Genomic DNA, 27974 nt, shown 5'->3' with positions numbered 1-27974 from the left:
TGACACCTCTCAGTTTAGCTGTGCAGTACTGAAAAATTATTAGCATTTCTATTTTCATCTTTTTATCTGCTGATAAGCTACCAAAATGGCAGCAGTCCATACTATAAATGGAAAAAAAAGATGCAAAGAAATTTAAGTCATTTCTTCAGGGTTCTATTCTCATTCTTTAAAAGTCTCTTCATGCCCCATTCTTTCCAAAGACTACCAGATAATTTTCCTAGTCTTTCAGTACCAAAGAAATCTCCATGTCCACTATCCAAAGCTTTCTTGATCATGCTTCTTTCACAGATTAAACTCAACACCTCTCACCATCTGATACCATCTGTTTCTCTCTTGAATTACTCAAAACCCCCACCCCAAATTGTGATTCAGGACATACATTCCACAGAGGAGACAGTACAGTGATTAAGATTTCACAGAATCACAGAATGGCCAGGGTTGGAAGGGACCTCAATGAATCATGAATCTCCAACCCCCCTGCCACATGCAGGGCCATCAACCTCCCCATTTAATACTACACCAAGCTGCCCAGGGCCCCATACAACGTGGCCTTGAACACCTCCAGGGACGGGGCATCCACAACCTCTCTGGGCAGCCTGTTCCAGCACCTCACCACTCTCTCTGTAAAGAACTTCCCCCTGACATCCAACCTAAATCCTCCCTCCCTCAACTTAAAACCATTTCCCCTCGTTCTGCAGTTATCAACCCTTTCAAAGAGTTGATTCCACTCCTGTCTGTAGGCTTCTTTTAGGTACTGAAAGGCTGCAATGAGGTCACCCCGCAGCCTTCTTTTCTCCAGGCTAAACAAGCCCAGCTCCCTCAGCCTGTCTTCATAGGGGAGGTGCTCCAGTCCCCTGAACATTTTTGTTGATTTATTGAGATCTAGACCCTGACATACCTATAAGTTAACTTCCCCTGACTAGAATCAAGTTTCACAATTCTCATATTTATAGTTAAAAAAGGTAACATCTCTAATTTCATGACTTAAGAACAACTATTTTATGATGCCTTCTGTTTTACGCTCTACTTTAATTTTAGTAACTAATTCTTCAAAAAAATGTTTTGTAAGGTAGCCAAGACATAATGAAGTAAATTAATAAAAACATCATTGAGGCAAACGTGTTTTACAATAACCTAAAAGGTTCAAATATTTTCATCAGCCATATGGAAAGACTATTACATACTGAAAGCTAATTTAATTACTTACAAAAGGCAAGAGTGTCACAGTGTCCCTCAATAAGTTACCTTCCCTAAGCATCAGTGACTACAGCAAAAACATTTTTCTCTTATCCCAAAAGGCCAATTCTATTACAGCAGCAAGCCTTTCAGTTTCAAGATGCTGAAAAACTGATCTTGAGTGAAATATCAACCATTCACGGGCCACAAAAACTGGAAAAAGACGCCTGTTAAATTAAAAAGTAGTAGTCTTCATTACAAAGCAAATTGTTTTGAGTTGAGAATTCTTCTCTATAAAGAGAAGAGCATGAGTTTCATGTTGTTGTTTTTTTAGATATATGTTACTTTAAAAAAGACTGAGCAGTTTCTTCAGAGTGGTTCAGCAAATCTCCAGATAAAATTTGCCTTTCAACAAAATGATGCACTACGGGGTTCAAATTATACCATCTGCATTTTTTGAATTTGTTTGATTATTCAAAGAAGACAAACCTACCATCTGCAGTTTTTTTTTATCCTTATTAGCATTGCTGTGTGCAGCCTCGATTGCAGTATGGTGTTTCCATGCCAATTCTTCTAAAGTTTTTGAATGAGCCTCTTTCAACTGTGCAGCCTCTCCTTCTAACCTTGCTTGCAGTTTTACCAACTCCTTCTCATAATATTCACGTTGCGTCTCCCTTGCTTCATTTACTTTCTATAAAAGACGGAGAAAAAAAAATCATTTGTATTCAAGGGTAACAAAATCCTATCATAATTCAAAGAAGAATGTAGAAGGAAACTAAGATGAAATACATAAAACTTTACTGATAACATAAATCTACAAAAATTAACTTTCACATACAGAAAATTGAGCAGACACTAAACACTTATTAATTCAGCAAGTAAGCAAAGAAGCAGTTGAAGTATACTCAGGCAAGCAATATGTCTATTAAAATTTGGGTTTTGTACTATTTAATCTGAAGAAAGAGCCATCAGGTATCAAGTCTGCAGAAAATTTCAGTTCACTGTTTTCAAACATATACAGAAGATCTTTAGAGAATCTTTTTTCAAGTTATTTAACCACTTCACCTTTCTCTCTAACATGACACTTTTGATATTAGGTATCTGTGCTTATCACAGTAAGTAAAATGATGTCGTTTTTAAGATGTCTGAAAGAATATGAACAGTATCTAGCCTAACTTCCCTCTGTTCTCACTTTACGGTCTACATTAGTTATTCCATGTTGCAATGTAAGGTACATTTGAAACAAACTAATACTGGTCCAAACCAGGTCAAACTTAAAAATTAAAACATATATCCATTTTTTCCTTATAAATGTAAGTCTTCTGCTCTTATTCAGCTGAAGCCAATAAGTTGTCTAACCTTCTCCAAGGCCAGAATCTGCTGCCTTTGTCGCTCATCCAGACTCTGTGTTTTGCTTTGTAGTAAGTTTCTTTCCTCTTCCAGTTGGGATAGTTTTTCTTTTAATCTAGTCTTTTCTGATTCCAAATCTCTGATTGTAACTTCTTGTGTCATCTGGGTAGCTTGAAGCGTTCCAATGTGACCTAAAAACAAAACTCTTTAAAACCTCATGTCATTGGTCTTGTAAATGAAGTACACGTTCATACCCTAATGACTTCTAGAAAAACTTCAGTGGAAATTTTCATGTGGATCTCCACACTCACTGCAATTCTTACCTTCCCCTCTATTTTACTCTTTTTTATTTTTATTGTTGAAACATCCAACAATTGCAGAGACTTTGCTGTTGGGGCTCCTTCAGTTTCAGTTTCTCTGCTTCAAAGTTGCATATTGATTCCAAGAGAACACAGAAGTAGGCAGGACTAAGAAGATGCACAATCAGTCCCAAAGAACTAACCTCACCTAAAACCACGCATTTTTACCCCACAATAAGCTACACAGAAGAAAACAAAATACTGAAGTCAGTGGCAAACGTTATCAAACTCTTAATTTTAATCAGCATGCAAGGAATAGCAACTAAAGCTAAAAACTAAGCAACTAAAAAGCAACTGAATCTTTGCAGGTCAGAAGCTTTCTTTTGATGCCTTTTTGTTTTTTGGAGGATCGGCATCCCATTTGAAAGCTATAACTGAGATTATCTTAACAGGAAACATATTCCTTTTAGCTATTTACATCCAGAAGGACCTCACAGTTTTGGGTCCCATATGGCCTCTATATTGTCAAAAGATAAAACCTAGCCTATTCCAAGCCCTTACATGCATAGTGTGTACATCCTAGGCATAAAGCTCTCCAGACGGCAAATACAATTAGTCCAATCTATAGAACTGCCTCAGTATTTGAAGGAAAAAAATAAAGCCTTGATACAGGCCACATATACAAACACCATTCAAAGGCTAGGCCACGTAGCCATTTGTAATAGTAACTTTACAGTATTTGCAAGTTAATGCTGTGAATTATTTTCTGTCTCCAAGACCAATTGGTCCAGTCTGGCAACATCCCAGCCCTCAAAAGAAGGTGATTTTATCCAAATTGACACTTGGGAAGGACCACTCCCCTCCTTCTCCCCCCCACTTTTGCTAACTTCTGGAAAATAATCAGATGTTTCTATGATTGTTCTAGTTGAATAAGGCCAAAGATAAAGCAGGGGCTTATTTTTGGTCTACCTACAGTATAGTTAATGAAGTTCAAATCCATACCCAATCACCAAACAGTTTGCTACAGATACAATACTAATGAGGTAAAATCCACATATGTACAATCAAGTCTTAAACCATTTTATATGTCATTCCATATGTTAATAAGCACAGAGAAGTCAAGAAAACAGCTATAAAGAAAATCCTAACAAATTTATTAACCAATAAACCACATATCTTCTGAAAGCAGAGGTAAAGCAAAGTACCACTACCTCAGCGAAAGCACAAAGCAAATGAAAAGGATGGAGAAACAGGAATAATGTTTTTTGGTGATTACATAGAGAACACACAGATGAAAGACAGAAGCATATTATACAAGTACAGTGTCATGAAATCATGACATATAGTTAATGCAAGATGATTCAAGGCCTATAAGATATATACAGAGCACACAAAGTAAAACATTGTACTTGTGTACAATTAATTACACACACAGAAAAAAAATTCTAAGTGCAAACTATGCAATATCAAAACGATTAATAAAAGAACACTTGTCAGAAACATGATTTAGCAGAGGGTTGTTAGTTAGGATAGTATGGTCAGGCTGCAGTTGGACTTGATGTTCTTTAAGGTCTTTTCCAACCTGAGCAGTTCTATGATTCTATGAAGAGCATGAAACAGTCCTTAGGCACACTAAACTTCCACAAGCTTCAAAGAAAAAAGAAACGCAAGAATCAGTAGATGAAGATCGTTTTTTAGATTACATTACTAACATACATACTGGCTTTGAGAACAAGATCAGTGGCCTGCTGTTGTAAGCGCTCTCTGGCAGCTGCTAGCTCACTTTCCACTTCTTTATGTTTGCTTAGCAATGACATCTCTTCCTCCTTCACGTCATCTAGCTGTTTTTGAAGAACCTACAGGAAATATGGTATAACGTCTAACTATATAGAATAACATTGAAATGAGCATTAGGTGAAAATGTACAAAAAAGACCTGTCAGCAAACATTTTATTTCAACACGAGCTGAAATCTTGTAACATTAACATCATATCCATGATGTGAGTTTCCCAAAATATCATAGAAGATATATGGCATGACAAGGAAGCATGAAGCAAAGTGCAATAATATTCAAAAGTGTGTATGAAAAATAAACACGGGATCCATTTGAGAAACCTGGTGTCTCATATCTCGGAGTTCTTCAAACTGAAGAATACGTTGGATGCTTACAGCAGTTTTCAATCTCCTTAATTAAACAGAATTGGAAATGGACTTTTGGAAGACCCTTGGGAGACTGGAAAAAAAGACTATTTTGTATTCATCTTCTGATACAGGAATAAGGGAGTCTTCTTTTACCTGTAGCCATTACACAAGATGACAGCAAAATAGTTCAAAGGATTGGCTGGAATTAGATTATAAATGGCACAAGTTGATGGTATATCTCAGCTCAAACCAATGAAGTCCTGGATTCTTCCAGAACTGCTATAACTATCTTATTTAAGATACTTGGAAACATGAGAGTTACTAAAACTGCCCAAAGTGAGATATTTAAGCTCTTCCACAGTGATCTTTATAACTAGGCACAGTTACAAAAAGCGAGTAATATTTCACAGAAACTTTTCCTTTAAGGACAATATACATAGTCCTATCTCTCTGCTGACCAAAAGACCTGTCTTTGTATGTCGGGGATGTCTTGTCTGGGATGTCTTGTCCTTCTTTATGGACAAGAAATGTTAGTATTGAACAGCAACTTCAGAATCAAAATAACTCTGAAAACATATTCAGCATTTTAGTTACTGTCTGTAAAAACATCACAGAAGGCTCTTTTTATTATAAAGCCAGGAAAGCTAACATCCAGGAAGTTTTTGCTTTCTTTTCTTCTCAAAAAGCTACTGTTCTTAACACTCTGGATGTTTAGGCCAGATAGTCACCAATGATCTCTACAACCACAACTGCACTGAATACAGAATATTCATCCTATTTATAGTCTGTTCTATTAAATTTCTGTAAAATATATTAGGCTGCTTCTTAACTTTTTTTCATCTTTTCTAGCATTTCCATTTATCAGCATAACAACTCAGACATTATCAGTCATCAGCATCTTCCTTCCTTCTGAAACTTTTGTATGGGAGGTATGGATGAATTTACATGGAGAACTAAGGAAAACATACTTGTGCAAGACTTTTTTTTTCCTGTTCCCTAAGTAGTAATGGTTTTGAATACTCTGTCCAGTATACTGTACTTTGGGTAATATGACTGGAACAACCAACTTCTGTTCACGCTTAGTGGAAAGCAAGTCACTTTGCTTGTACAAAGAGAACAAAACTTTCCCATGATTGGGATTTCTAGAGTCTACTGGAATATAAACAAATATATATTAATTCAGACTGGGGAAATTAAATAATATAAATAAAATATCTAGAGTGGATGAAAAACAATTATGAATAGTAGAAAATTCAGTTTACATGTTTCAATCATCTCAGTGTAATAGTCCGGCAGCCTAAACTGGAAAACGAAAGAAAGAAATAAACTCATTTTTGGAACAACAAATTATTGACCTCACCTGAACATTGTTTTCTGCTGTACTAAGAGCCACCTGAAGTTTTTGGCATTTTTCCCGAAGACTGGCAGCTTCATCCTGGACCATTTGCAATTCAGTTTTAAGTTTTCCCAGATTCTTCCGTAAAATACTTTCTTGATTTTGAAACTCTTTCCTTAGCTCCACCTCTTTTTCTTTGCAAGCATGCAGACTTTCAGCTGTAAAAAGCTGGGATCTTTTCAATGAGTCAAGTTCATGTTCATAGAAGGACTGTGCTTTGCTGAGTTTACCTTCATAGTCCTCAATGAGTTTTTTTCTTTCCAGTCTCAATTCCTCAACTTTATTATTCAAGTCTTCAAGTTCCAGTCTGTGCAGTTCCTCTAGCTTTTCTTGTCCCTTACTCAAGGTTGCATTCTGATTCTGTTGAGTCTTCAGAAGTTCTTGAATCTCAAGCCTATGCGCAGCTCTCAAGTCTTCCAGAGCTGAGCGCTTGTCCTTTTCATATTGCACTTGCAACTGTATGAAACTTCGTAGCCTTTCCTCAAATTTCTTCCTGATCTCTTCTACTTCTCTTGACATCGTCACTACACGTTGGACATGCTGGGCTTCTGCACAAAGCTGCATGTCTTCAACTCTATCCTTATACGCTTCAAATTCTGTCAAGGCCTGATGTTTCATTTTTTTATGATCTTCCAGTGACTCCTCCAAAACCTGGATCTTTCTCTTAAGATCCATTTCTTCTGCAACTTTACTTTTATACTGCAAGATCTTCTCCCTTGTTTCTGCAAGAATTTGTTGAATTTCTTCTTCATGGGCATCCTTAAGGGCTTGAATAGCAGCTTCATGTTCATCATTTTTAGTGTTCAAAGCATATATTACCTACAAATATGAAACAATAATATACTGAGAAAAGGCATTCTGGCTAACTACTAAATAAAAAATAAAAAAATTAAAAGCACCCTAGGCATTCTGCTACTTTGACAATCTGGCATGTTTTCCTGATACAAGTGAGACACCAAATGTTCGAATTTGACTGCATAAATTCTGATTTAGTCATTACAATCTTACACATTTTGTGGAACAGGCTTTCTACAGTTTGCAACCTATAATTTTGCTGATTAAAAGTTGGCCTTTATATACATGTTGTTGCTGTAAATTCCAGTGGTGAAAAAAGCACATTATACATATGAAAAACAAAACATAATATTTGAACAGAAATTTTTCTGCCAGAAAATATACACACACAACAATACAAGACAACAATATATGCTCCAATTTCTTTTCCTGCAGTAATAAAGTCCAAATCTTGAATTCCTGCTCTTCAACTGCAAACTATTCTTAACTATTCTGTTTTAGACACATCTAAAATGCCAACACTGATTGCTCTGGTTTACAGACCTGTAAGTTGCCCAGATACAAGTTGCTTTTAGGCAGTTCATCTATTATACAACCTGTGTATCCAAATCTCTTAAGATCTGAGGTTTCTAACTACATAAGCTTGATAAACTTCCAGCTAGTCAGTTAGTTGAACAGAAAAAGAAGACAGCAGCTTGGGGAGTCAAGGAAGCTAAGCAGCTGAAGTTGGTTGTGAAGCCAGCAAAACTACTCAACATTCGGTTAAAGTTCTAGAGTAACTAGGTATATCTCTTGGGATGTATCAATTGCACAACACTGTAATTTAAAATAAAAAATTCAGCCTAACTCTCACAAACATACAGAAGTGTGTTCCTTTTTTACAAATACATCAGCAAAGAAACTATTCATACTGTAAAAAATACTATAAGATTGTCAGCTAAAGATCTTAATACCTTTTATACAAAACAGTAGCATAACTAATAAGAGTCTAACGAAATACTATGTGATTCAGTCTACAGAACTAAAGAGCATTAGTAACAAAACCAGTAATGACCTTTTTATGCCAAGAATCAAGCACTGAACTATTTAGCTCTACCCCGTGGAGTATAACAAAGGAAAGCTTTTTCTGCATTAGCATTGGTGTCTTGCACCAACACGGAATACAAACAACACTATTTGAAAGTGTGGCTGAAAGACATTTGACTATTTGGCTAAGAAACATTTTCAGCTCCAAACCAGATATTATATTCTTACATGGCCAGCTTCACTTGGGTCATCTGCTCCAACCAGCAACTCAGTCATGATAGAATGAATGTTTTTCCAATTAAAAATACATACTTCACCTTAATACTAGTATTAGGTGCCAAGTAAATTCTGCAGCACAGAGAATATCAAAACAAATGAGTGGTTTATTCTTTTGAAGTTAACATGGAAATAGGAACTGATACCTTTTAGAAAAACAACAAACTAACATGTCTTGCACAAACAAATTTTATATCTTTGGTAAACCTTCATTTCAGACTCAACAAATGGACTTCTGAGACAGAGCATACATTTAGGTTCATCCAACTGATATGCCTTATTCTCAGTAAACACTTCGGTGCTGCTGCCAGTGCATGTTGATGCTTCAGCCACCAGTTTGAAACAGCCCAAGACTGCACTTCTCTTTAATAAGCTGCAACAAAACTACAATGACAACAACAAATTGTTCATGTGCAACTTATTAATGGTTTGGAACACAAACCAACAAGCCCGACCTACTCTATCAGTAGGTAAATGAGAATTGAGCTGTTCAACACAGAAAGTACTACAGTATGCTGAGAAACAATAACAAGACTTTTCTAAGGACAAGTCATTACCTACAGATAAAAGGGAGATACAAATAGAAAAGTTGAAGTTTACAAGATAGTAACATTAAAATAACATCTTCCAGGAATTACTGTACTACTACAAAAAATTAATTCATATCACCTACTGCAGTACAGAATGAACACTTTCTCCATAACAATGAGCAAAGCATTCATTTTTTCCACCTTTTCTTCCTCTCTGCTGACTAAATAACGGTAAGTAAGTTATATTTAAGTTTGGTTTTACTAGATAGATATCTGCTCCTTAATACATTAAAAATATAGTAGCTTTGAAGTATTTTCCTGGAGGATTTAAAAAAAATAACTGTTCGGAGAAGTTCTCCACAATTGCAAGTACATTCTTATAAATGCTTTACTAACAGATATATGAAGTAGATAGCTGATAACGTTTTATTCCTTCTCATGCATTACTAGCCAAACATTGAACTCCACAAGATAAACTCTGAAGTTTTCTTCCATATAACAATTAAAGTTACATTTTTAATGACATATTTTTCTTTAACTGTAATCAAGAGACAACCCTGCTCAAAGCATTCAATAGGGAAACCCAAGTTACTGCTAAGGCTAACATGCACACTACTCTCTCCTTTTAAAAAAATCATAATATGTATGTCCCTCCCCACCAAAACCTATGGATGTCCATATTATCTCTATTTTTACTTTTCTTAAATAAATAAAATTCTTTTAACTACAAAGAGTTTTTGTTCCCTAGGGAAAATACAGTAAATATAGATGCTTTGTCAGTTCAGTCCTTTGTGTTGCTGGCAATGTAACAAGACTCCTTAAGCCCAGAACTTCAGGCCAGGATTGCTTGGACACCACTGAAATAATGGAAGAAAGAGCATCTGTTCTTCAGCCATCTGGTCTACTGCAAGTCTTCATAAATGCTGGGCCAGCACATTAGGTGCACAATACGACAAACAGAGAAGCGACATATAGAGTCTGCAGCTGTAGCAACTCCCTCCAACAGCATCTCTCCAAAAAAGCTAGTCAAACTACACTAGTCTGACTGTGCTTAAATCCAGATAGAGCAAGAACATGACATTCCTCCCCAGCCCTCAAAATACACTCCCGCTGAAAATTAAGTTCTTAGACTGAAAACAAACCAAAATCTAAAATAATAATAATAATACAAAAAAAGACTATTTCTCTGTTTTATCATTCAGGCTTTCATTATTTTATTACTTTTAATATAAATCAAGGCTAAAATTTCATTATACTGTTTCACCTTCAAACTTAGCTCTGTATGAACTCTTACCATCCCAAGTGTCATGATTTTAAACATTTAGTTTTCATTACATACTCATCATGAAAAGTTGACTGATTTTTTTTTTTTTAATTTATCTATGTATGGTCTAGCTGAAACCACATCATTTTTAAATAACCAAGCATGCAATAAACAAGTCTTGTTCCATCATTTAAATATTTTTTGTGGAAATGCTCGCTAATATTGGTATCTGAAGCTAGAATTGTCTTAACTAGTCAGAATAATATTCATTTTTATTTTTTCTTTTGAGGTGGGGGAGGGTAATCAGGGCTGGAAGAGACAGGAGAATAACTGGGGAAATAAATATAAAGAACAAAATGATCAAAGAATATTTAAATTGTAAAAGTTTGCTAGATCTGCGCTATTACAGTATTTCATTCTACATTTACTGCAAGATGTTAACTCCTACTGATCCAGAGATTAATCATACAAAGGTATGTAAGTAAATGTTTTCAGAGTTTCTCACCAAGGTCAGACAAAGAAGGATCTTCATCAAGGACTCAAGTTTTGGGCATCAAGAACTATCCTAAGCAGCAAACAAAATCTCTAAGAGTTGATATCATATAGAATGATTAAAGGAAAATCAAGAAGTCTAATTTCTTCAGCACATGTTAGTGGGTGTTTTTTTTTTGTTTGTTTTTTGTTTTTTTTTGAAAATGTAGCAGTTCAGAAAATACCGGAGATCTTAAATCAGGGGAAACATCTAAGTATGCTTGCAAGAATTTGTTACTCCTTTTTAATTTTTTTTTTTTTTTAAATGGAGACATTTGCATGCAACTTCATGTAAAATAATTAGCTCAAGGCCTTTTCCTTGAGGCACACACAGGTCTGTATGATGCACATGTCAGTTTACATATACATTCATTCTCTCAAATGAAATTGCCTAGTTCTGACTACTACTGTAAGAATCTGATTATTATTTTTTTTTTAAATGGAAACAAAAAAAAAAACCTAAAATGGTGGTGTATTGCAAAATAATCCATCAGCTTACAGAAAGTTTGAGAATGATCCAAGTAAGCTAGATACAAATCATAGATTCATAGAATATCAAGAAATTACTCTGAAGCATTTCTAAAGGCTATTCTATGGATAATGCAGATTCCAAAGCATTTTTTTTTTCCTGTAGAATTACAAATGTTACCTTAACTTTAAGAGGCAGTGCAGAAAAAAAAAAAAAAAACACACTTTGTGGAGTAAAACATTTAACTGAGACAATCAACTTGCTCAGGTCTAATTACTTTTTCAAAGTTTCAAGCTTAGCCAGCAAATAAGTAAACAATCTACATGTATTTAATTGCATCTATATATACATATATATACATGCACACGTTAAGCACAAGTGTCTCTAACAATTAATGCACTCCTCTTCCCCTACCACAGTCAGGAAAGATTTTGATACCTATCTTTCCCTTCTCATTCAGTTTTAGCAAGTTCTTTCCCTAAATCGGTATTTAAAGAGGATGTTTCCTATCTATAGCCTAAGGGTTAGAAAGACTGTGTATAATACATCTTCAAAAAGAACATCTCTTCTAATGGAAGTGTAAAGGTTATTTATGATAAGGAACATTAAATACAAGCAAGCTTAATGAATACTGTTGTGGATTAATACCAATGGTCAGCAAAGGACCATACTGATGTTCTTTCATTCCCTTTTCTCAGTAAAAAACAAAACAAAACAAAACAAGAAAAACATCATGAAATATTTTGTGGGTTAAGATAAGAACAGGGTGTCACTCAACAATTACTTCCAAGCTATAGAAAAAGGTGCAGGAAAGTCTAATGCTGTTTATTGCCCATTGTTAACAGACTAGATCAATGAGGAATAAAAAACACCTTCCTCTCACCTATCTTTTATATTTCCTCCTCCTGAGCAGGGCATGGGAACAGGAGCTGTGCATAGGCCATAACACTTCATCTGTGCCACTCCTTCGTGGTCATTCCCTATCCCTGCTCTAGCATGGGGTCACTCCCATGGGATCCTGTCCCTCCCAAACAGACCCCATGTGGTGTTTTCCTACGGTCTGCAGCTCTTCTAGCACTGCTCCAATACAGCTCCATACTACGGGGCCCATCCTCTGGGATTTTACTGCTCCAGCATGGGCCCCATGAGTGGCAGCTGCCTGAACCCTCCTGCCCCTGGGCTTCCTTCAAGCCACATCCACTGCTGCACCGTGGGCTCCATGTGGAGATCTGTTCCACACGCTGCCCATGGGCTACAGAGGGACAGCCTGCATCCCTATGGCCTCTCCATGGGCTGCAGGGAACTTCTGCTCCATACTTGAAGCACTTTCCTCTTTCTACACTGACTTTACTGTCTTCAGGGCTGATTTGCTTTTATCTTCATCCCTCTCTATTGCTACTGTGCAACAGCTTTTCCCTTTCTTTAATCTGCTCACTGGTCATGCTGGGCCAGCAGCCTGACACTTTTGGAGCTGGCTTTCATCTGACATGGGGTAGTGCTGGGATCTACCAAGAGGCCACTCCTGCAGCCCCCCCCCCCCACCTAAACCTTGTAATACAAACCCAATATACATACCAACAGAGCTAAGTGCATTTCATACGTGATTTCTTTTTCTGACAGAAATTTAAATATTTGCACTTGTTAATTTGCCACAGGATTTTCAACAAGTTCCTAATATACATCTTATATTTTAGGCAGTCTTCTATCACAGTATAAGGATACAAAACACACTAGGACACTATGAAAAGATTCCAACAAATTAAATGCAATGTAATTAAAATGAAACTTCGATAGTATCCTTGAAGATAAACACTGCAAAAAGAAGCAGAAATGAATAATGGAGTGGTTACTTAAGTATTAAGTAATCACAAATTCCCTTGCACTTACTAAGAAGTTAACTTACTTTCTACTCCAATAACAAACAAAACACATCAGAAAATACAAGGACCAACACAAGCTAAAGAAATCCGAGTTTAAGGCTATGGAAAGAATTACATATTCTTTCAATCCTTTGTCAACATCAAAAAAAAAAAAAAAGCAATACAAGCTGCCTTATAAAACTCTTAAGATGCGCTGGAAAGAAAATTCACATCTGTTAATACTACATTGTACTCCAGATAGACATAAAATGAGCTGAACTCTCTAATTGATACCCCACCCCCACAATCTGTACAAGACATTGACAAGTGAAATATAAATAATAAATACAACTTCTTCTCTTTTCCAGAATGGAGAAAATTAAGCTAAAAACAAGCTGTGCAGTTTACTGTACTACATAGTTTTTGTTCGAAAGATATGTAGTTTTCTTTAGAAAAGAAGCATAAGGAAGATATACATTACATGAAGGTGTAACTATCAGGAAATTCATCTGTTTCAACATCAGCTACATCCTCCTGGGACTCTCAGCAGGTAATCCACCGTTTAAGGAAGGCAGACACAGGAATACAAGACCAGCTATGCATGCATCCCCAATTTGTTATGCAAAAAATTAGATATTTGAATTAGAGAGTCAAACTAATCAGATGACTTCAAGCATGCTTATTTTCACAGCTAAGTACACATAGGAGTTGATGAAAAAGGACAGATAATTCCACTGTGACAATAGGACAGACTTGCAGAAGTAATCTTACACAGCCCTCTAATGAACAAGATTAATTTAGGTGTTCATTCTACACACAGGTAAGAATCAACTATTTCTTCAGACTAGTTAAGCATATATTTGTCATTACAACCCAATGTCCTTGGGCTGGGCAAGGCACAGAATAATTGCCAACATCATCCAATTAAAGCCCCTTTTTGGTTCTGGAATATTAACCTCTAACAATCAAGTTATGTCAGGCACAACCATCACAAATCGCAATTAGCTCTAGGCAATTTGCTAAGATAGTTTAATCTTGAGAAACATACTGCAGCACCAACAACAGCAAAAAAGATTTAGTGACAGATGTACAATTCTGCAATCTGCCTCCTAGTGAGAAAGAAACACATTTAACTTCTAATCATCTAACTAGAATATGGTTAACACATCTGCTGTATGATTAGTCCTCACTGCAAGAAAAACAAAACAGGCCAAAGGACTACAACAAGTTATGATTTAGTCACTGAGCTGCATTGTCTTATTTTTTTTTCTTTAATATTTGCATAATTTAACAAAAACTTTCAGGTACAGAAAGTCTCAGGGGAATTTAAGCTAATATATCTGTACTGCGTTTGTTTGTGGGTATTTGGACTCTGAAGCAAGGCACAGACAAGTTCTCAGAGCTGAGCAACTGACTTAACATTCAGTAGACAACATTAGTTTGCTGCTGGCAAAACAAACAAAAACACATAGCAGAATATTAAGTGCAAAGCTTCCAAAAAAACAAAAAAGGTAAACCCCTTTTTTTGATTAATCATAAAAATAACTGTTTTTAAAGCATTATATAATATCTCAAGATGCAATTTTCTCATTTCTTTTGAGAGCTATGAAGAATTTTGAATCTAACAGACTTTATGTAACTTTCAGAAACAGAAAATTTTCTTTTAATAAATTTGATAAGACATCTTTGTTTTTCACCTTCTAAATTCTCATAAGGTAGGAAGGTAATTCTTTCAGAAGACTTAGATGAAATTTAAATCCTGAAATAAATCATCAATTTTTTTTTTTTTGTAGAATGTTTCCTAAATTAGCTTTAGGAACTCAAACTTGAATCCATCTTCTAGAATTTTGATATCATGAATAAAACACTGCTTTTCACTTAAATATTCTCTAACATACCTTAATTTGCTAATCAACAGAATACATGGAATAATATCAGTGCTATTTCTAAGTTTCACTTTTCCATCTTTCCATCATTCTTTCGGAGAAGCCAACATCAAACAAGGCACCTACACTGAGGTAAATAATTCATTGCACTTATTTTCACAGCATTCAGTGTAATCAATGTAATAGCTCACGACATAGACTACATAGAAGCCTTGGACAACTGTAGTTTTATAAGTTGAGTGTCTACGGAGATAACAGGTTAACCTACTGATAGATAGAAATGATTTGCCCCTGACGTCACTGGCAGTAAAGTTAAAATAATGAGACAGCCCTGTGCCCAGCACCACGGACAGCAACAGGCTGGCGGCCCGAACCGAGCCCTGCGTTCAGTACCGCGGACAGTAGCAGGATGGTCAGCCGCGCCTCTGCGGGAGCTGAGCGAAACACCGAGCAGGAGATGGTTCCATCACAGCACAAGGCGAAGTGTCACGCGAGCTACCAAGTTTCCAAGAGAAGCACGTACAGGCTCAGACTTCACTAAAATACCTGTGTCAATATTACGTGACTCTAATACCTTTTAATAAAATCAGCTATTGTAGATAGGCTTGAGACTACGCTGAATTATTTGACAAGCTACTGGTTTTTATAATTTCCAGACAAGAAAACATTCTTTCAATACAGTTAAACAACTGTTATCCTTTTCTGTAAGAGCCTGTAAGAATTCCTTTTCTATGCCTGAGAACAGCAGAGGCTGAAGAATTACTAGCAAATCTAGAGCCCAACACAGTATGTTAGTCAGGACTCCAATAACATCTTAAGAGGCATGCTCACCAAAATTTGATGTGGGTACATCTCTGAACAGCATTTCACTTTTTTTATATTGTCCAGTAAGAGGACATGTTATTACTGCCTCCAACTTTGCCAAGCTAAGTTTTCTGAAAGCAGAAAATTAACTTTCTCACATGACTAGTGAACATAGGCCCATTAGAAATACACACACACACAAACACATATGTGTGTGCGCATGTGGGTACTTATATATAAAATAACTGACATTAAAGAAAAAGATTTATTTTATTAAGCATGTATCTATAAAGAATAATCTGAAGTTTGGACTGTAGCAGCTGTGACTTGATAATCTAGAAGAAATGGTAAACAATACAAACCAATAGAAATTACATTTGTTTTAGGCTCTGTGCTTATGCAGAATATGGAAGAACACAGAAAATGGCAAGGCCTGCCCGAACAGGAATACAGTACAGTGTTACACTGTAGATATCCAGAGGTGAGGCAGAACATACCCAATACACCAAATTATGAATGATCTATACAATTCTGTAGAGATCCACAAGACAAAGTATGAAGCAGAGCATGAAACTAAATGCAAGACAAGAATCCAAGGAGCAGAGAGAATGGACACAGTGTTGTTTCCAGATCAGCTCAAAGAGCACGCAAACTGATCTTACTATCAGATTCCAGCCTCTATTAGGGCCCACTTTTTGCACTTAAATCTATGTAACACCTATCTCAGCAAAAAATAAAACATCATATGCTTTAAAAAAAAAAAAAAACCTAACATTTTTATGCCACAGGAATTTAATTGACTATAAATAAATACTCCAAAGTCTGATCCAGTTTGGCCAAACTAGTGAACAACTCAACCAAAACAATGTCTCAAAAATTTCAAATTAAGTTTCACCACTCAGTGGCACAACATAAATGTATATGCATTTATATATACATGATGTACATGATGTATATAATCTTAAAATAAGTCATACAAGTAGCATATATTGTAACACTGCAATACAGGTTGACATTGGAAAAAAAATACATGGGTAGCTTAGAAGCACATCTCAGCTAAATTATTACCATAAGATACAAACAAAAAGGCTTTTCTGAAGGGAAGCCTACGTTTATTAATACAGAGCACAGAAAAATAAAAACAACAAACCTATTTAAAGTTCTTTCATCTATTCTTTATTACTAGAACAATTTATCACCATTTTCATTTCTCAAATTTTAAAATGACAATCATAAGAAATTACTGCAGTACATTTCAGTACAAGCTATCCAAACATATTAGCTTTCATTCTGGATAATATTAGATCTGAGAAGGCAGTCTCAGACATACCCTTTGCTAAAAGTTACAGCTTTCACTCACATCATGAGCAAAATCATCATTCAATTAATAATCTCTGGATTACAGCACACCTGTTTTCTAAACACATTATAGTTCAGATTTCTAGTTAAAGGAAACTGGCTGAAATAATTTCTTTCATCTTATAAAAAGTAAAATAAAAATACATTTATTTATTTATTGCCATCACCTCATACTTCTTATATTAGCTAAAAGCTTGTGTTTCATTTAGCAAAAGCATCTTGAACAAAAAGGACTTTGTGAACTTTTTAACACTGGCAATTTGTAAAGGTTGCCATTTTGAACCGACCCAAGTGACAACCTAAGTAAAAGGCTGTTCTGTATAAGTTTCTATATGCAGTTAAAAAAGCCACTGTAAAGAAACAAAGAAACAACAACAGATAAAGCATTAAATACAGTAAGATGGTTAACTGCTTCAGACTACCTTTCTTTCTTCTGGTTATTTCTGCAATGTAGTGCCTTTGGTTACTGGTATGACACTGATGATGTCATAGAAGACTACACAATCTTGCTTACCACTGCCAGCCTTGTTCAAGCCAAGAAACATACACATCTGACTTCACAGCACTATGTAGAGTTTTACTGATAAGTAAGTCTACAAAAAAGAAAAAAATCTAGCAATTAAGGTAATGAACCTCCCCTCGCCTTCTTGTTGTCAACTCCAAGAGAACGAAGTTTTCCATGTAGGTTCCTCACAAGAGACTTAGAGATTACCAAGTTTCCCCTCCCCATTCAAAAAAAAAAAAAAAAAAAAAAAAAGTGCACTACTGCACTGATAGAATTGCTTTAAAGCAACCCTTAAGTCCTTCAACAAGAAAGTAAGTATGATGCTAAAGCTAACCACTTCTGCTTTTAAGTCTGAAGAAGAATTCTTACACAATTCAATCTTTGTCCTTAAACCATCATAACTACAGAAAAGTTTCTCCTCTGTGAATAACCTTTGCTAAGACCACAACTACTGTAGACAGTAAGGACATAGTCAGAAAACAACGTGAAGAGTTAGAAAGGGGAGGTGGAGAAACTCTATTAGCAGGATTTAAAATGAAAAATCTTAAGATATCTGCTTCAGAAATATCACCTCTGTTCCAACTAAAACAACGTAACATCTCTTCCAACATTACTAGCTGGAAACATACAAAAAATTTTGAAATTCAAGTCTGTAGTCAAATCACACCCTTTTTGAAATTTCAGTCTTTTTCATGCAATGCTGGAGCTTCAAGCAAACACTGGCCTACTGCCAGTGTTAACAAACATTGGAGAGATGACATAAGGTTGCTTAAAAAATGAAAAATGAATTTTTTGAAAACTGTTATTGGCATCAGCTACCACATGATGACAGCTAATGTCAAAACATTTTGAGAGGCTCTTTTAGATTCTCATTACTTTTCTATTTTTAAGGGCTCTTCTTTTAAATTCCCATATAACCCTATATATAATGAAGCTTATGTGAGAGATTTAGATATTTTGTTTATTGAGGTTGAATAATTTCAAATAAAATCTGACAAAGTTCCACTAGAAATACAACATTTTAAGTATTCTCATTAATAAGCTAAATCTTATAGCTACTGCCATAGAACTGTACTGTGTTAGCTGAGGGAGGGAGATCTCTAACCTTTCAGGCCAAAAAGTTCACACAATAAGAAGCACAAATGTGAATTAAAGGCTATCAAATTTGTTATTTAGTCTTTGAAATAAATATACGAGGGCTGCTCTGAAAGTAATGCCTCCTATTTTGCTACATTGGCCCACAGTGTCAGAGGTGGATGTTGATGGTACGGCAGTAGAGGTTGAACCTTCCAACCAATATTCCATTACATTTTGTTGCTGTGTGACAGATGGGCAGTCTGACAAAAGACTTATAAGACTTGTCTTATAATGGAAGTGAGTATAAAGGAAGGGTGTGTCACTGAATTCTTACATGTTTAAACAACTGCACCCACTAACATTTGTCAGTGCTTGTTGCACATTTATGGACACACAACAGTGGAGGTGAGTACAGTGAGGTGGTGGGTGGTGCATTTCAGCAGTGACAGCAGTGACATGAAAGACAAGCCACATTCCAAATGACCACACACAGCTATCATACCACAAATTGAAAAGTGCCTCAATCAGCTCACCTGCATAAATCAGTGGATTACAGTCAGAGAACTGCGTAAGGAGCCAAATAACTGCTTTGATGCATTGAAAATTATGATAGCAAAATGGGAATATCACAAAGTTTGTGACAAGTAGGTCCCACGAATTCTCACACACATACAGCAAGAATGCCATATGCAAGTTTTTCAAGACCTACTGAGCCAGTACAAGGCTGAAGGTGACTGATTCCTGGATCACATCGTTACCAGTATGAGATTGGTGACACTACTATGAGTTCAATTCAAAACAGTAGTTCATAGAATGACATATGAATTCCTAATTGAAGAAAAAGTTGAAGATGCAGCCCCCAGTGGGAAAAGTGATATGCAATGTCTTTTGAGATCGGAACAATCCTTCCAGACTTCCTGGAACCCAGACAAATGATGAATCCTGATCGCTACATCACCACAGAGACTAAGCTGAAGGCTTGAACTTCCAAGTAAGGCCAGAGGAGAAGACAGACTTTCCCTTGGAACATGATAGTGTCAAGCCCTATACCAGCTTGAAGACTGTAAAACATTCTGCCAATCTTGGCTGCACTGTCTCCCTATGCCCACCACACAGTCTCCTGACTTCCACCTGGCTCAATGAAAGATGAAGTGTATAGGCAGTATTTTCCCAACAGTTACGCTATCGTAGCAGCTGTGAAAGGGTGGATCACCACTGCTGGTGCAGATTTCTGCAAGCACAGTATGCGGACTCCTTCATTGCTGGTGAAAATGCATAGTTAATGGTGGTGACTATGTTGAAAAATCGTGTTTTGTAGCTGAGAATTTGCTTTTTCAGATAGTGTTACTGTGTTCTTTGTATCTGTTACAGCTTCCATGGAAACAAAAAGCAGACGTCTGGAGTAACCTACATATTACTACATGACCAAGAAAAATGCTATGCTAAGTATTAAAATATATTTGCTAAGAATATCTCTTTAAAATAAGATGATAGAGAGGAAAACAAAGAAGAAAACTATTTTCCAAATTTATACAAGATGCAGACTGCAAGATTCAGAACAGAACTCTAGTCTCAAGAGTCCCAGAATCTAGTTTGTTTACTATTTTATCTTTTTTGGAATCATCCCAAAATTTAACTATTCTGCTCTAGGCATGTATCAAGGGAAAACATCAATTTTGCTGATTTTTTTTTCTTGTTATGAAATTGACCAGCCAAATAGGAACTATCACTGTAGCGCACCTGTATGGCACTTACAGACTCTTCCTTCAATTCATCTAAAGTTTCTGCAACTAGGATCTAGGAAATTTCCGCAACCAACTCAACATTCAAGATTCTCACCATATAATGCCAGAGTGGATCACCTAAAGTACTTCATTAATGTCCATAGTTTATGTTGACATCACAAAGCTTGCAGAACAGATTTTGCACACAAATTTAAGATGTGAATTTCTCAATTACAAATGCTTAAGCAAAAACTACAGCATAAGAGCTATGGGGACAAAAAAAAAAAAAAAAAAAAAGAAGCACCAAAACAAGCCAGCAAGACCACTGAACTTGTACTCTCCAAGTAACCGTGAAAACAAACCCCACTCTCCCGTACTGACAGGATCAAAGCAACAACTTAATTTTTGTTTCCTATTCCAGTTGTCTTATGCAAAGTAATTAAAAATACATATGCATATTTTCATCTGCAGCAAGCATAATTCAACATTGCATTAGTACTTCAGCACATAGTAGTACAAACACATATGCAATCTCATAATCGCCAGCTTATTTCTTTTTGGCTTTAATCTTTGGTGTCAGATGCTACTTTATCCCCATACTGGTACACAGATCTTTCAACATGTCTAAAATAAGGAGCTTATCCTGAAGCAGAGGTCCAAAAATTGCTTCAGTTACAATTTCCACAGTTTTTAAACATGACATGAGCATCATGTTATTTTTTTAAAGCTGAATTTCTAGCTACTGACTTGTTTTGCCTTCTCCTGTGAGTTAAACGTATTAAAGTTACATCAAGTTATATTTTTTTCAAGAGTAAAAATACAGTTAAGCATTTCAGAAGCATGCCCAGTGAAACAGAACTGCATTTTATTTTGCCTCACTCTGAGTTTTACTGAGTAAAACTAAGCATTAAAAACAAAATTCACTTCTTTCTTGGTATTCTCAAATGGTTTCAACCAAAACATTAAATTCTCTTTAAGTAATGTGAAAATATAACATAGGAATTCTAACTTTGAAATTTTACATTCACTTCATGAATGACCTCCATTTCTTATGGGGAAAGCATTTTCTTTTGCTACTACTGACAGCTCATAGAAAAAGCTAAACATGAATTGGAAAAAGTTCAGAGTCACATTTCTTTTCTCAGAAGATACAAGCTGCCCAATTAACTATGCCCCCTATGTATTTATATTTCGTTTCACTGCACTGTGTTGGAGGTTTTGTTTTGATCAGATAAAATACCTGACTCCAGTTCTGAATCCACTGGGACTTGATAGATCTTCGAAGCAGTTTCAGAGAAAAGTATGAAGATCAAAAAAAGGGAGGGGATGAGAGGGGAGGAACAGCTGGAAGGCACAAGATTTTATATAAAGATATTACACAATCTGATGTATATGTAATGGCATACTTATTAAGAAGTTCCTAGAATACTTAAAAGTAATTCTATACATACAAGTGAGTAAGCATCTGACAGAGCCAGACCTGCAGAATTTGGCCAAAAGTCCTTCACAGAAGCACTCTTACATCTTTTTTTCACATCATTCAATTTGGATAGCTTATTTCCACAAATCTTCTGCAAAGTAAAGTTAATTCTTTTGACAGTTAACTCTTGTTTATAGAAATTAAGTATCATGTTTATTGCTTTTCCCCTGCAGCTAGATTCCCTTCATAGGCTTCACATCCCAGAGCAGGTGGAAACTTCTTCAGGGTAAAATATACTCCTTACGTTTTTTTTTCTCTCTCTTCTAAGCTTCCATCTCTGAAAGGTCAAGTAACAAGCAGAAACACCAGGCTAGGACTCTAACTGGAAAACCATCAAGATCTGCACCTCTATCTCAGTGAAATTAATGTTTTAGAATACTTTTAAATGTAATCTTTAAATTCTTTATTTTGCTGTTGCAGTAGGTACAAGAAGAGTATTTTCATTATGCACCCTATTTTATGTTTAAAAAGCTGGTTCTCTAGCCCAGACCTTTGGTTTGTGAGGATCAGCAAAAGTCACAAGTTTTTCCCCTGGACCTTTAAAACAGAACACAAACACAGAAAGTAAAATCTCACTGGACTCTGCAAGTAAACAAATATGAGAGTCCAATCCCACAAAAGCCTAATCCACCAGTAAGATCTTTGGACAATCACAGCTAATTTACAGTTATTGAAATACATAACCAGAAGGCCACTTGTAGCTTCTATTTGCAGCATTCTGAAACCTTCAGCAGAACTGGCATGCACAAAATCTTCAGAATGTTAAAAGAACTCTATTACAGATCATAAAAGACCTTATGAGTGAGGCACAGTACTTACTTCTACTCCCGTCAACTCTTTCAATACAGAAGTTCAAAGTATTCCAGCACTATGCATTTATATCCCCATTTAACTCACACTTGTCTCAAGCCATCTGAAGTACACTAACTCACAAAACACAGCACACATGTCTAGTGATGCGGAACTCATGGCTATACACACATGGTTTCACAACAGAAATGGAACTCTGTTTCTGAAATCAGCTAAAAACTGATGGGTAATTCCTAGAGAAAGAAAGGGAAAGATATCAAAGGGCACGCAGAAATAAAAACTGTTATCTGAAAGAATTTGCACATGTAACTGGCCTTAAGGTAAATCTAAAATACATTTATGCTCCCCAGGTACTTGTTGCACCTTTCAAGAAGCACAAGTCTGTAGCAATATCTTCAATATTCTGATTCATAACTCAAACAAACCACAGTGATTTTTAAATTGATTTAAATTCTTGTTTTCTTCTTAAGATATTAAAATTTAAATTTGACTGAAATTAATATATCAATTTGAATTTAATCTGAATTTAAAACCCAGCCAAAATATCCCTTAGTCATCAGTTTTCCAATAATGTAAGGTGTGAAGTGGTCCATAGTAAACACTATTTCACTGATCACTTCAGCTGTGCATAAATATGAACTGTCTCCACTGGGTGATTGCTGGCATTCTTCATCGTCTCTATTTGTGGTTCCAATGAAATGTCACCTTCATCCATCTTAGCCCACACTTGAAGAATGCTAGCATTCCCCCATAGCGCTTTTAAAGATACCTGTAGATGTTTTAAATATGTAATTATTGACAGTTGTTCCTTGTGTATTCTCATTAAGAAACGTATTCTGCCCTTCACTTCCTAAATAATGGTATTCACTTATGTCTTGAGCATCATACAAGAGAGATTACACCACCACAGTGTTTCTTTCTTTCATTTTTAAGTTATTCTAAATAAGTCTTAGCTACAATCAGATCTGAATTGTGAGGCCTGCCAGCTTTAGTAATATGCTTTTAAAGCGTGTTCCAGTTTGACTGCGGACTTTAACAAAGATACAATGTATTTCCTATACTGGAAATGCTCTAAGGGAAACTGTTAAGTCAGTAATACAGGGTTCAAGGTATGGTCACACATCACGCCACCTAAGGCATTTGAGACTTTACTAAACGCCTTAAATGGGAGCACCTCTCTTCAGCAAAAGGACAGCAAGCACCACTCGAATTTCTCTATTTAACAAGACTCAGAGAAAAGGTTATTGAAGAGCTAGAAAACAGACTCGCTTTTTCATAAACAAATAGCAAACATCAGCCTACCAATAAAGGGCTGACCACGATGCCTGATCGCGCCAAACTGAGCCCGGACACAGCGGATGGAAGGCGATGCCGCAGGGCTGCCTTCCCCACGTCACCTCCCTTCCCCAGCTCCCAGCGCCGGGCCAGGGGCAGCTGGCGGGGCAGGGCAGGGCAGGGCAGGGCAGGGCAGGGGTGCTGTGCCAGGCCCGGCCTCCCGGGTGCGAGCCCAGCCGCATCGCGCCGCCTAGGAGCGGGCATCGTTCCGCTGGAAGAAGCAAGCTCAGGAGACGACCTCTCTTCAGCGAGGCTGAGCCGAGGTGGCAAGACGAGGCGAGGTGCAGCGCCTCTCCTCTTCACGTGTGAAATGAACAAACGAGGAGGAGGGGGAAAGAAAAATAAGAAGGGAAAAACACCCGAGGCGGCAGAGGAGCCCAGAGGCGAGGACCGTCTCACCTTGGTGAGCTGGGCGATCTTCTTGCTCATTTTGAAGTGCAGGTCCGGGCTGTGCTCGGCTCCCAGTCCCGGCGGGGCAGAGCCGGAGCCGAATTTCCCCGCTCCGGGCGCGGATCCGCCGCCGTAACCGTGCTGCTGCTGCCAGCTCATCCCCGGGGTCGCCATCTTCACCGCCGGCCCCCGCCGCCGCTCGGCATCCGCCGGCACCGCCGCTGCCGGGAAGCCGCGCCGAGGCCGCCAACCGCCGTCCGAGACCTCCCCGGCCGCTGTCCGCAGCCCCCGCGCGCGGCCCCTCAGAGGGCGGGGGGCTGCGGCATCAACCCCGCGGGAGGCCGCTGCGCGGAGCGGTACCGGCCTCTCCCCAGCGGCTCCTCCGTCCCTTCCACCCGGCACCAGGCGGGGAGGCCGGCCGGCCCCGGGGCAGCCCGCCCGGCCGGGGGACGAGCGAGGGGGCCGCCGGCCGTTCCCAAGCTGTCGCCGCCGCGCTGTTTACGCCGCGCAGGTCGCGTCACTCGGCAGCCCCGCCCGCTGCCTGCCCGCCTCGGAGCGGCCGGCGCCGCGCGCGCCTCCCAGCGAACGGGGCGTCCGCCCCTCCACCCTCCCCCGTGCCCGTCGCTCTGCTGCCCGCGGCACTCGGCCGTTGGGCGATGCTCCGCTTTCAGGCCCTGCTGTAAAGGGGCTCTGTCAGACGGGGAACGCGTGTACGGGTCTGGGTGTATATATCCCGTCGTGGCAGGTCTCGGGGTGCAGGCACCGACCGCCAGAAGCTTCTCACAGCCCTGAAAACGCACTGGGGGTCATGCGGGGCTTAGAGCAGAGCTCAACCGCGCTGGGACGGCTCCTGGCTCGCTACGGTGCTGCGATGTGAGGAGGCGCCGGGTGCTCTCTTGTTGCCCCCTGGGTATGCGTGAGGGAAGAAGTGCCATTTTCTCACAGCAGAGCGATAGAACTGTTTGAGTTGGAGGGGGCCTTTAAAGTCCATCTAGTCCATCCTCCTGCAATGAACACCTAAAGCTAGATCAGATTGCTCAGAGCCCCGTCCAGCCTGACCTTGAGTGTCTGTATCCGGTAGTTGGAGTAGTTGGTTGTAAGGAGTAACATCTTAAAACTGAAACGAATTGAGTAAGTACAATGGCTGCAAATTACTTTAGATACTCACAGATGGCGGAGTGACCCAGCAGGGTGAGAGGGGAAGGCATGCACAGAAGTTGGTCAGCCACTTTTCCTAGGGACACAGCCTCTGCAAACTGCAGATACAGACCGCTGATCTGATGGGATGAGTGCAGAACAAATATCTCTGCCAGGAGGAATTCACAGCCAATTTTAGTATAAGTTTTCATGTGGAGATGACTGCTCTCTTCTTCCATTTCCATCCTGTGCACCTCGGGAGAACAGCCACCATGTTTAACAATTTAATGTCTCTTTGCTAGGCTCTGGCCTTAGGAGAACATAAATACATTAATCTGGTTGGACATGTTGGATTTCTAGATTAGCAGCCTCTGCACTGATCTTTTAAAAGTCCTTGATATGCTCTATACTTTTTCTTTCTTTTTCTTTTTTTCTTTTTCTCCTTTTTTGTTTCTTTCTTTTTATTCTCTTTTTTTCCCCCTTCCTCCTGCTCTAAAAATGTATTTGCATGGATTCTTTGTAGGCATACAAGTATCAAATGGTGAATGACTAAATCTCCTTCTCAACATGGGTGCAGGAAAAAAGTATCACCTACAATGTGAAAATGACAGAAATCAGTGGAAAACAAGGCCAGGTTGAATGGGAGCCCTGGGCAGTCTAATCTTGTGCCTGATGTAGTGAGTGGTAACCCTGTTCACGGCAGAGGGATTGAAACTGGATGGTCTATGAGATCCCTTCTAAAACAAGTGATTATATGATTCTGTGATTCTATGGGTAGTGGGGAATATGAGAAAGTCCAGATTACAGAACAGCGTGTCTCAGTCATAGAGGTTCATGCTTATGTAGTATGATAAATAACCAGTTCAATGTGAATGGGCAGTGCAAGTCAGAGGCTGTGATGCAAACGAGATTCCCTGATGCACAGATGGGGCACTAGAAAGAATGTACAAGTAGATTCTTCTACTTTTGCATAAAGGATATTTGTGAGAGCGCAGCTGAAATACTTCTGTTGAGGTCCGGTGTCTGCAATTTCCACATGTCAACATACTGGAAAAAAATTCAGAAAAAGGGCCAAAAAAACTACAAAATTTGGGAAAGGATTCGTATATTGGAAGACTTAGTAAACCCAACTGTTTTGAGGAGTTTCAAAAGTGATTTAATCTCATTCTTCAGGTAGATGCATTGTGTTGAGCCCAAAATTTGCATTGTTCAGAAAATTCTGACACTGATTTATTTTTTTATTTTTTTCATTCTGAAGTGGCCCATTCTGGCAAAGAGAACAAAGGACAGATGGTGCTTACCCAGGCAACGATTCATACAGATGAAATATAAAAGGTAGAAAGAATATTAGGAGCATCTGTATCAAATATGTGTCCATAGATGACATCTATGAATAGCACAGACTGTTAATTCAGTTTTGTCAAATTAAAAAATAATTCAGTGACTAAGAATGATTTTCCATACGTAGGAAGGTCAAATTACTAATTAAAGCAGCAGACTGATTCCAAAGACTTGGTTTCGGTTAATGGTTTTGTCTGGCTGACTGTGTGACCTTAAGCAAGCTTCTTTAACTTCTGTGCTAAAGAGTACTTTCTTTGCTGTACCTAATAATGACTCTGCTATTAAGGAATGTCTGGTTAAAATTACTGTTGCCCTTAGAAATCTCAAAAGTTACAGGAATTATTAGCATTTTCATTTTATCTGCACATTTCAAATTATTATTTTTCAAATAATGTGGTGTTTTGAATTTATCACAATTTCTTCTGAGACAATATGTTTTGCTCTTTTCATTTTCTTCTGAGAAGTGTACACATTTGGTGTGATTCATATTGACTCCAAATTATTGTTTTGAACCATTTTCAAGTGTCTTTCAAGTATTGTTTTGAACCATTTTGGCTGTGACAAAACAGTGAAGTATGTTTATTTTTGTCTGTCTCGTGTATTGGGTTGCCAAATATTAGAATTTGTCTAGATGCTCTTAAATTCAGGAGGTGGTTAAATATGTTATGCCTTTATTTTTCTTGTCTTCTAGTAGCAGTTTTTGTATTTAAAATATTTGCAAGCATTACTTTCCACCTTTTATGCCTTTAGCACTCAGATGCCGACTGCTTAACCTCATTTCCATTAATTAATTTCCACTTGTAGCATACAACCTGTTTTCTTCATGATCACTGTTGAAAAGAGCAACAGCAAAATAGCAGGGACCTTAGTGCTTTTTTCTCTTGGTGAGATTTCATGTCTGTCAGTATATTAGGATATGCAGAGATCTCACAGGCTTTGGGCTGAAACCATCCAGAGACAAATGAGGAGACAGTGCTCTGTGTCTGCTGATGGGTACGGGAAACGACTGAATG

General features: G+C 37.8%; 1 protein-coding gene across 2 annotated transcripts in view; it reads right to left on the bottom strand.

Moving 5' to 3' along the window:
- Positions 1 to 25049, bottom strand: part of FAM184A (family with sequence similarity 184 member A) — a 62165-nt gene extending 37116 nt beyond the window's left edge. Inside the window, exons 1-5 of one of the 2 annotated variants that reach the window (XM_085217402.1) lie at positions 24493 to 25049; positions 6328 to 7182; positions 4546 to 4681; positions 2536 to 2717; positions 1670 to 1867 (exon numbers count right to left, since the gene is read on the bottom strand). In XM_085217402.1, the coding sequence (XP_085073528.1) occupies positions 1670 to 1867; positions 2536 to 2717; positions 4546 to 4681; positions 6328 to 7182; positions 24493 to 24657 (1536 nt within the window). In that variant the 5' untranslated portion in view covers positions 24658 to 25049. The remainder of the gene's footprint in view (positions 1 to 1669; positions 1868 to 2535; positions 2718 to 4545; positions 4682 to 6327; positions 7183 to 24492) is intronic. The other variant, XM_085217401.1, reaches the window with a different exon arrangement.
- Positions 25050 to 27974: the final 2925 nt, after the last annotated feature.

This window comes from Meleagris gallopavo, chromosome 2 (genome assembly GCF_905368555.1).
Source record: "Meleagris gallopavo chromosome 2, MGAL_WU_HG_1.1, whole genome shotgun sequence".
Lineage (NCBI taxonomy): Eukaryota > Metazoa > Chordata > Aves > Galliformes > Phasianidae > Meleagris > Meleagris gallopavo.
The sequence above is the reverse complement of the archived record's forward strand: the minus strand, read 5'-3'. Positions and strand labels throughout refer to the sequence as shown.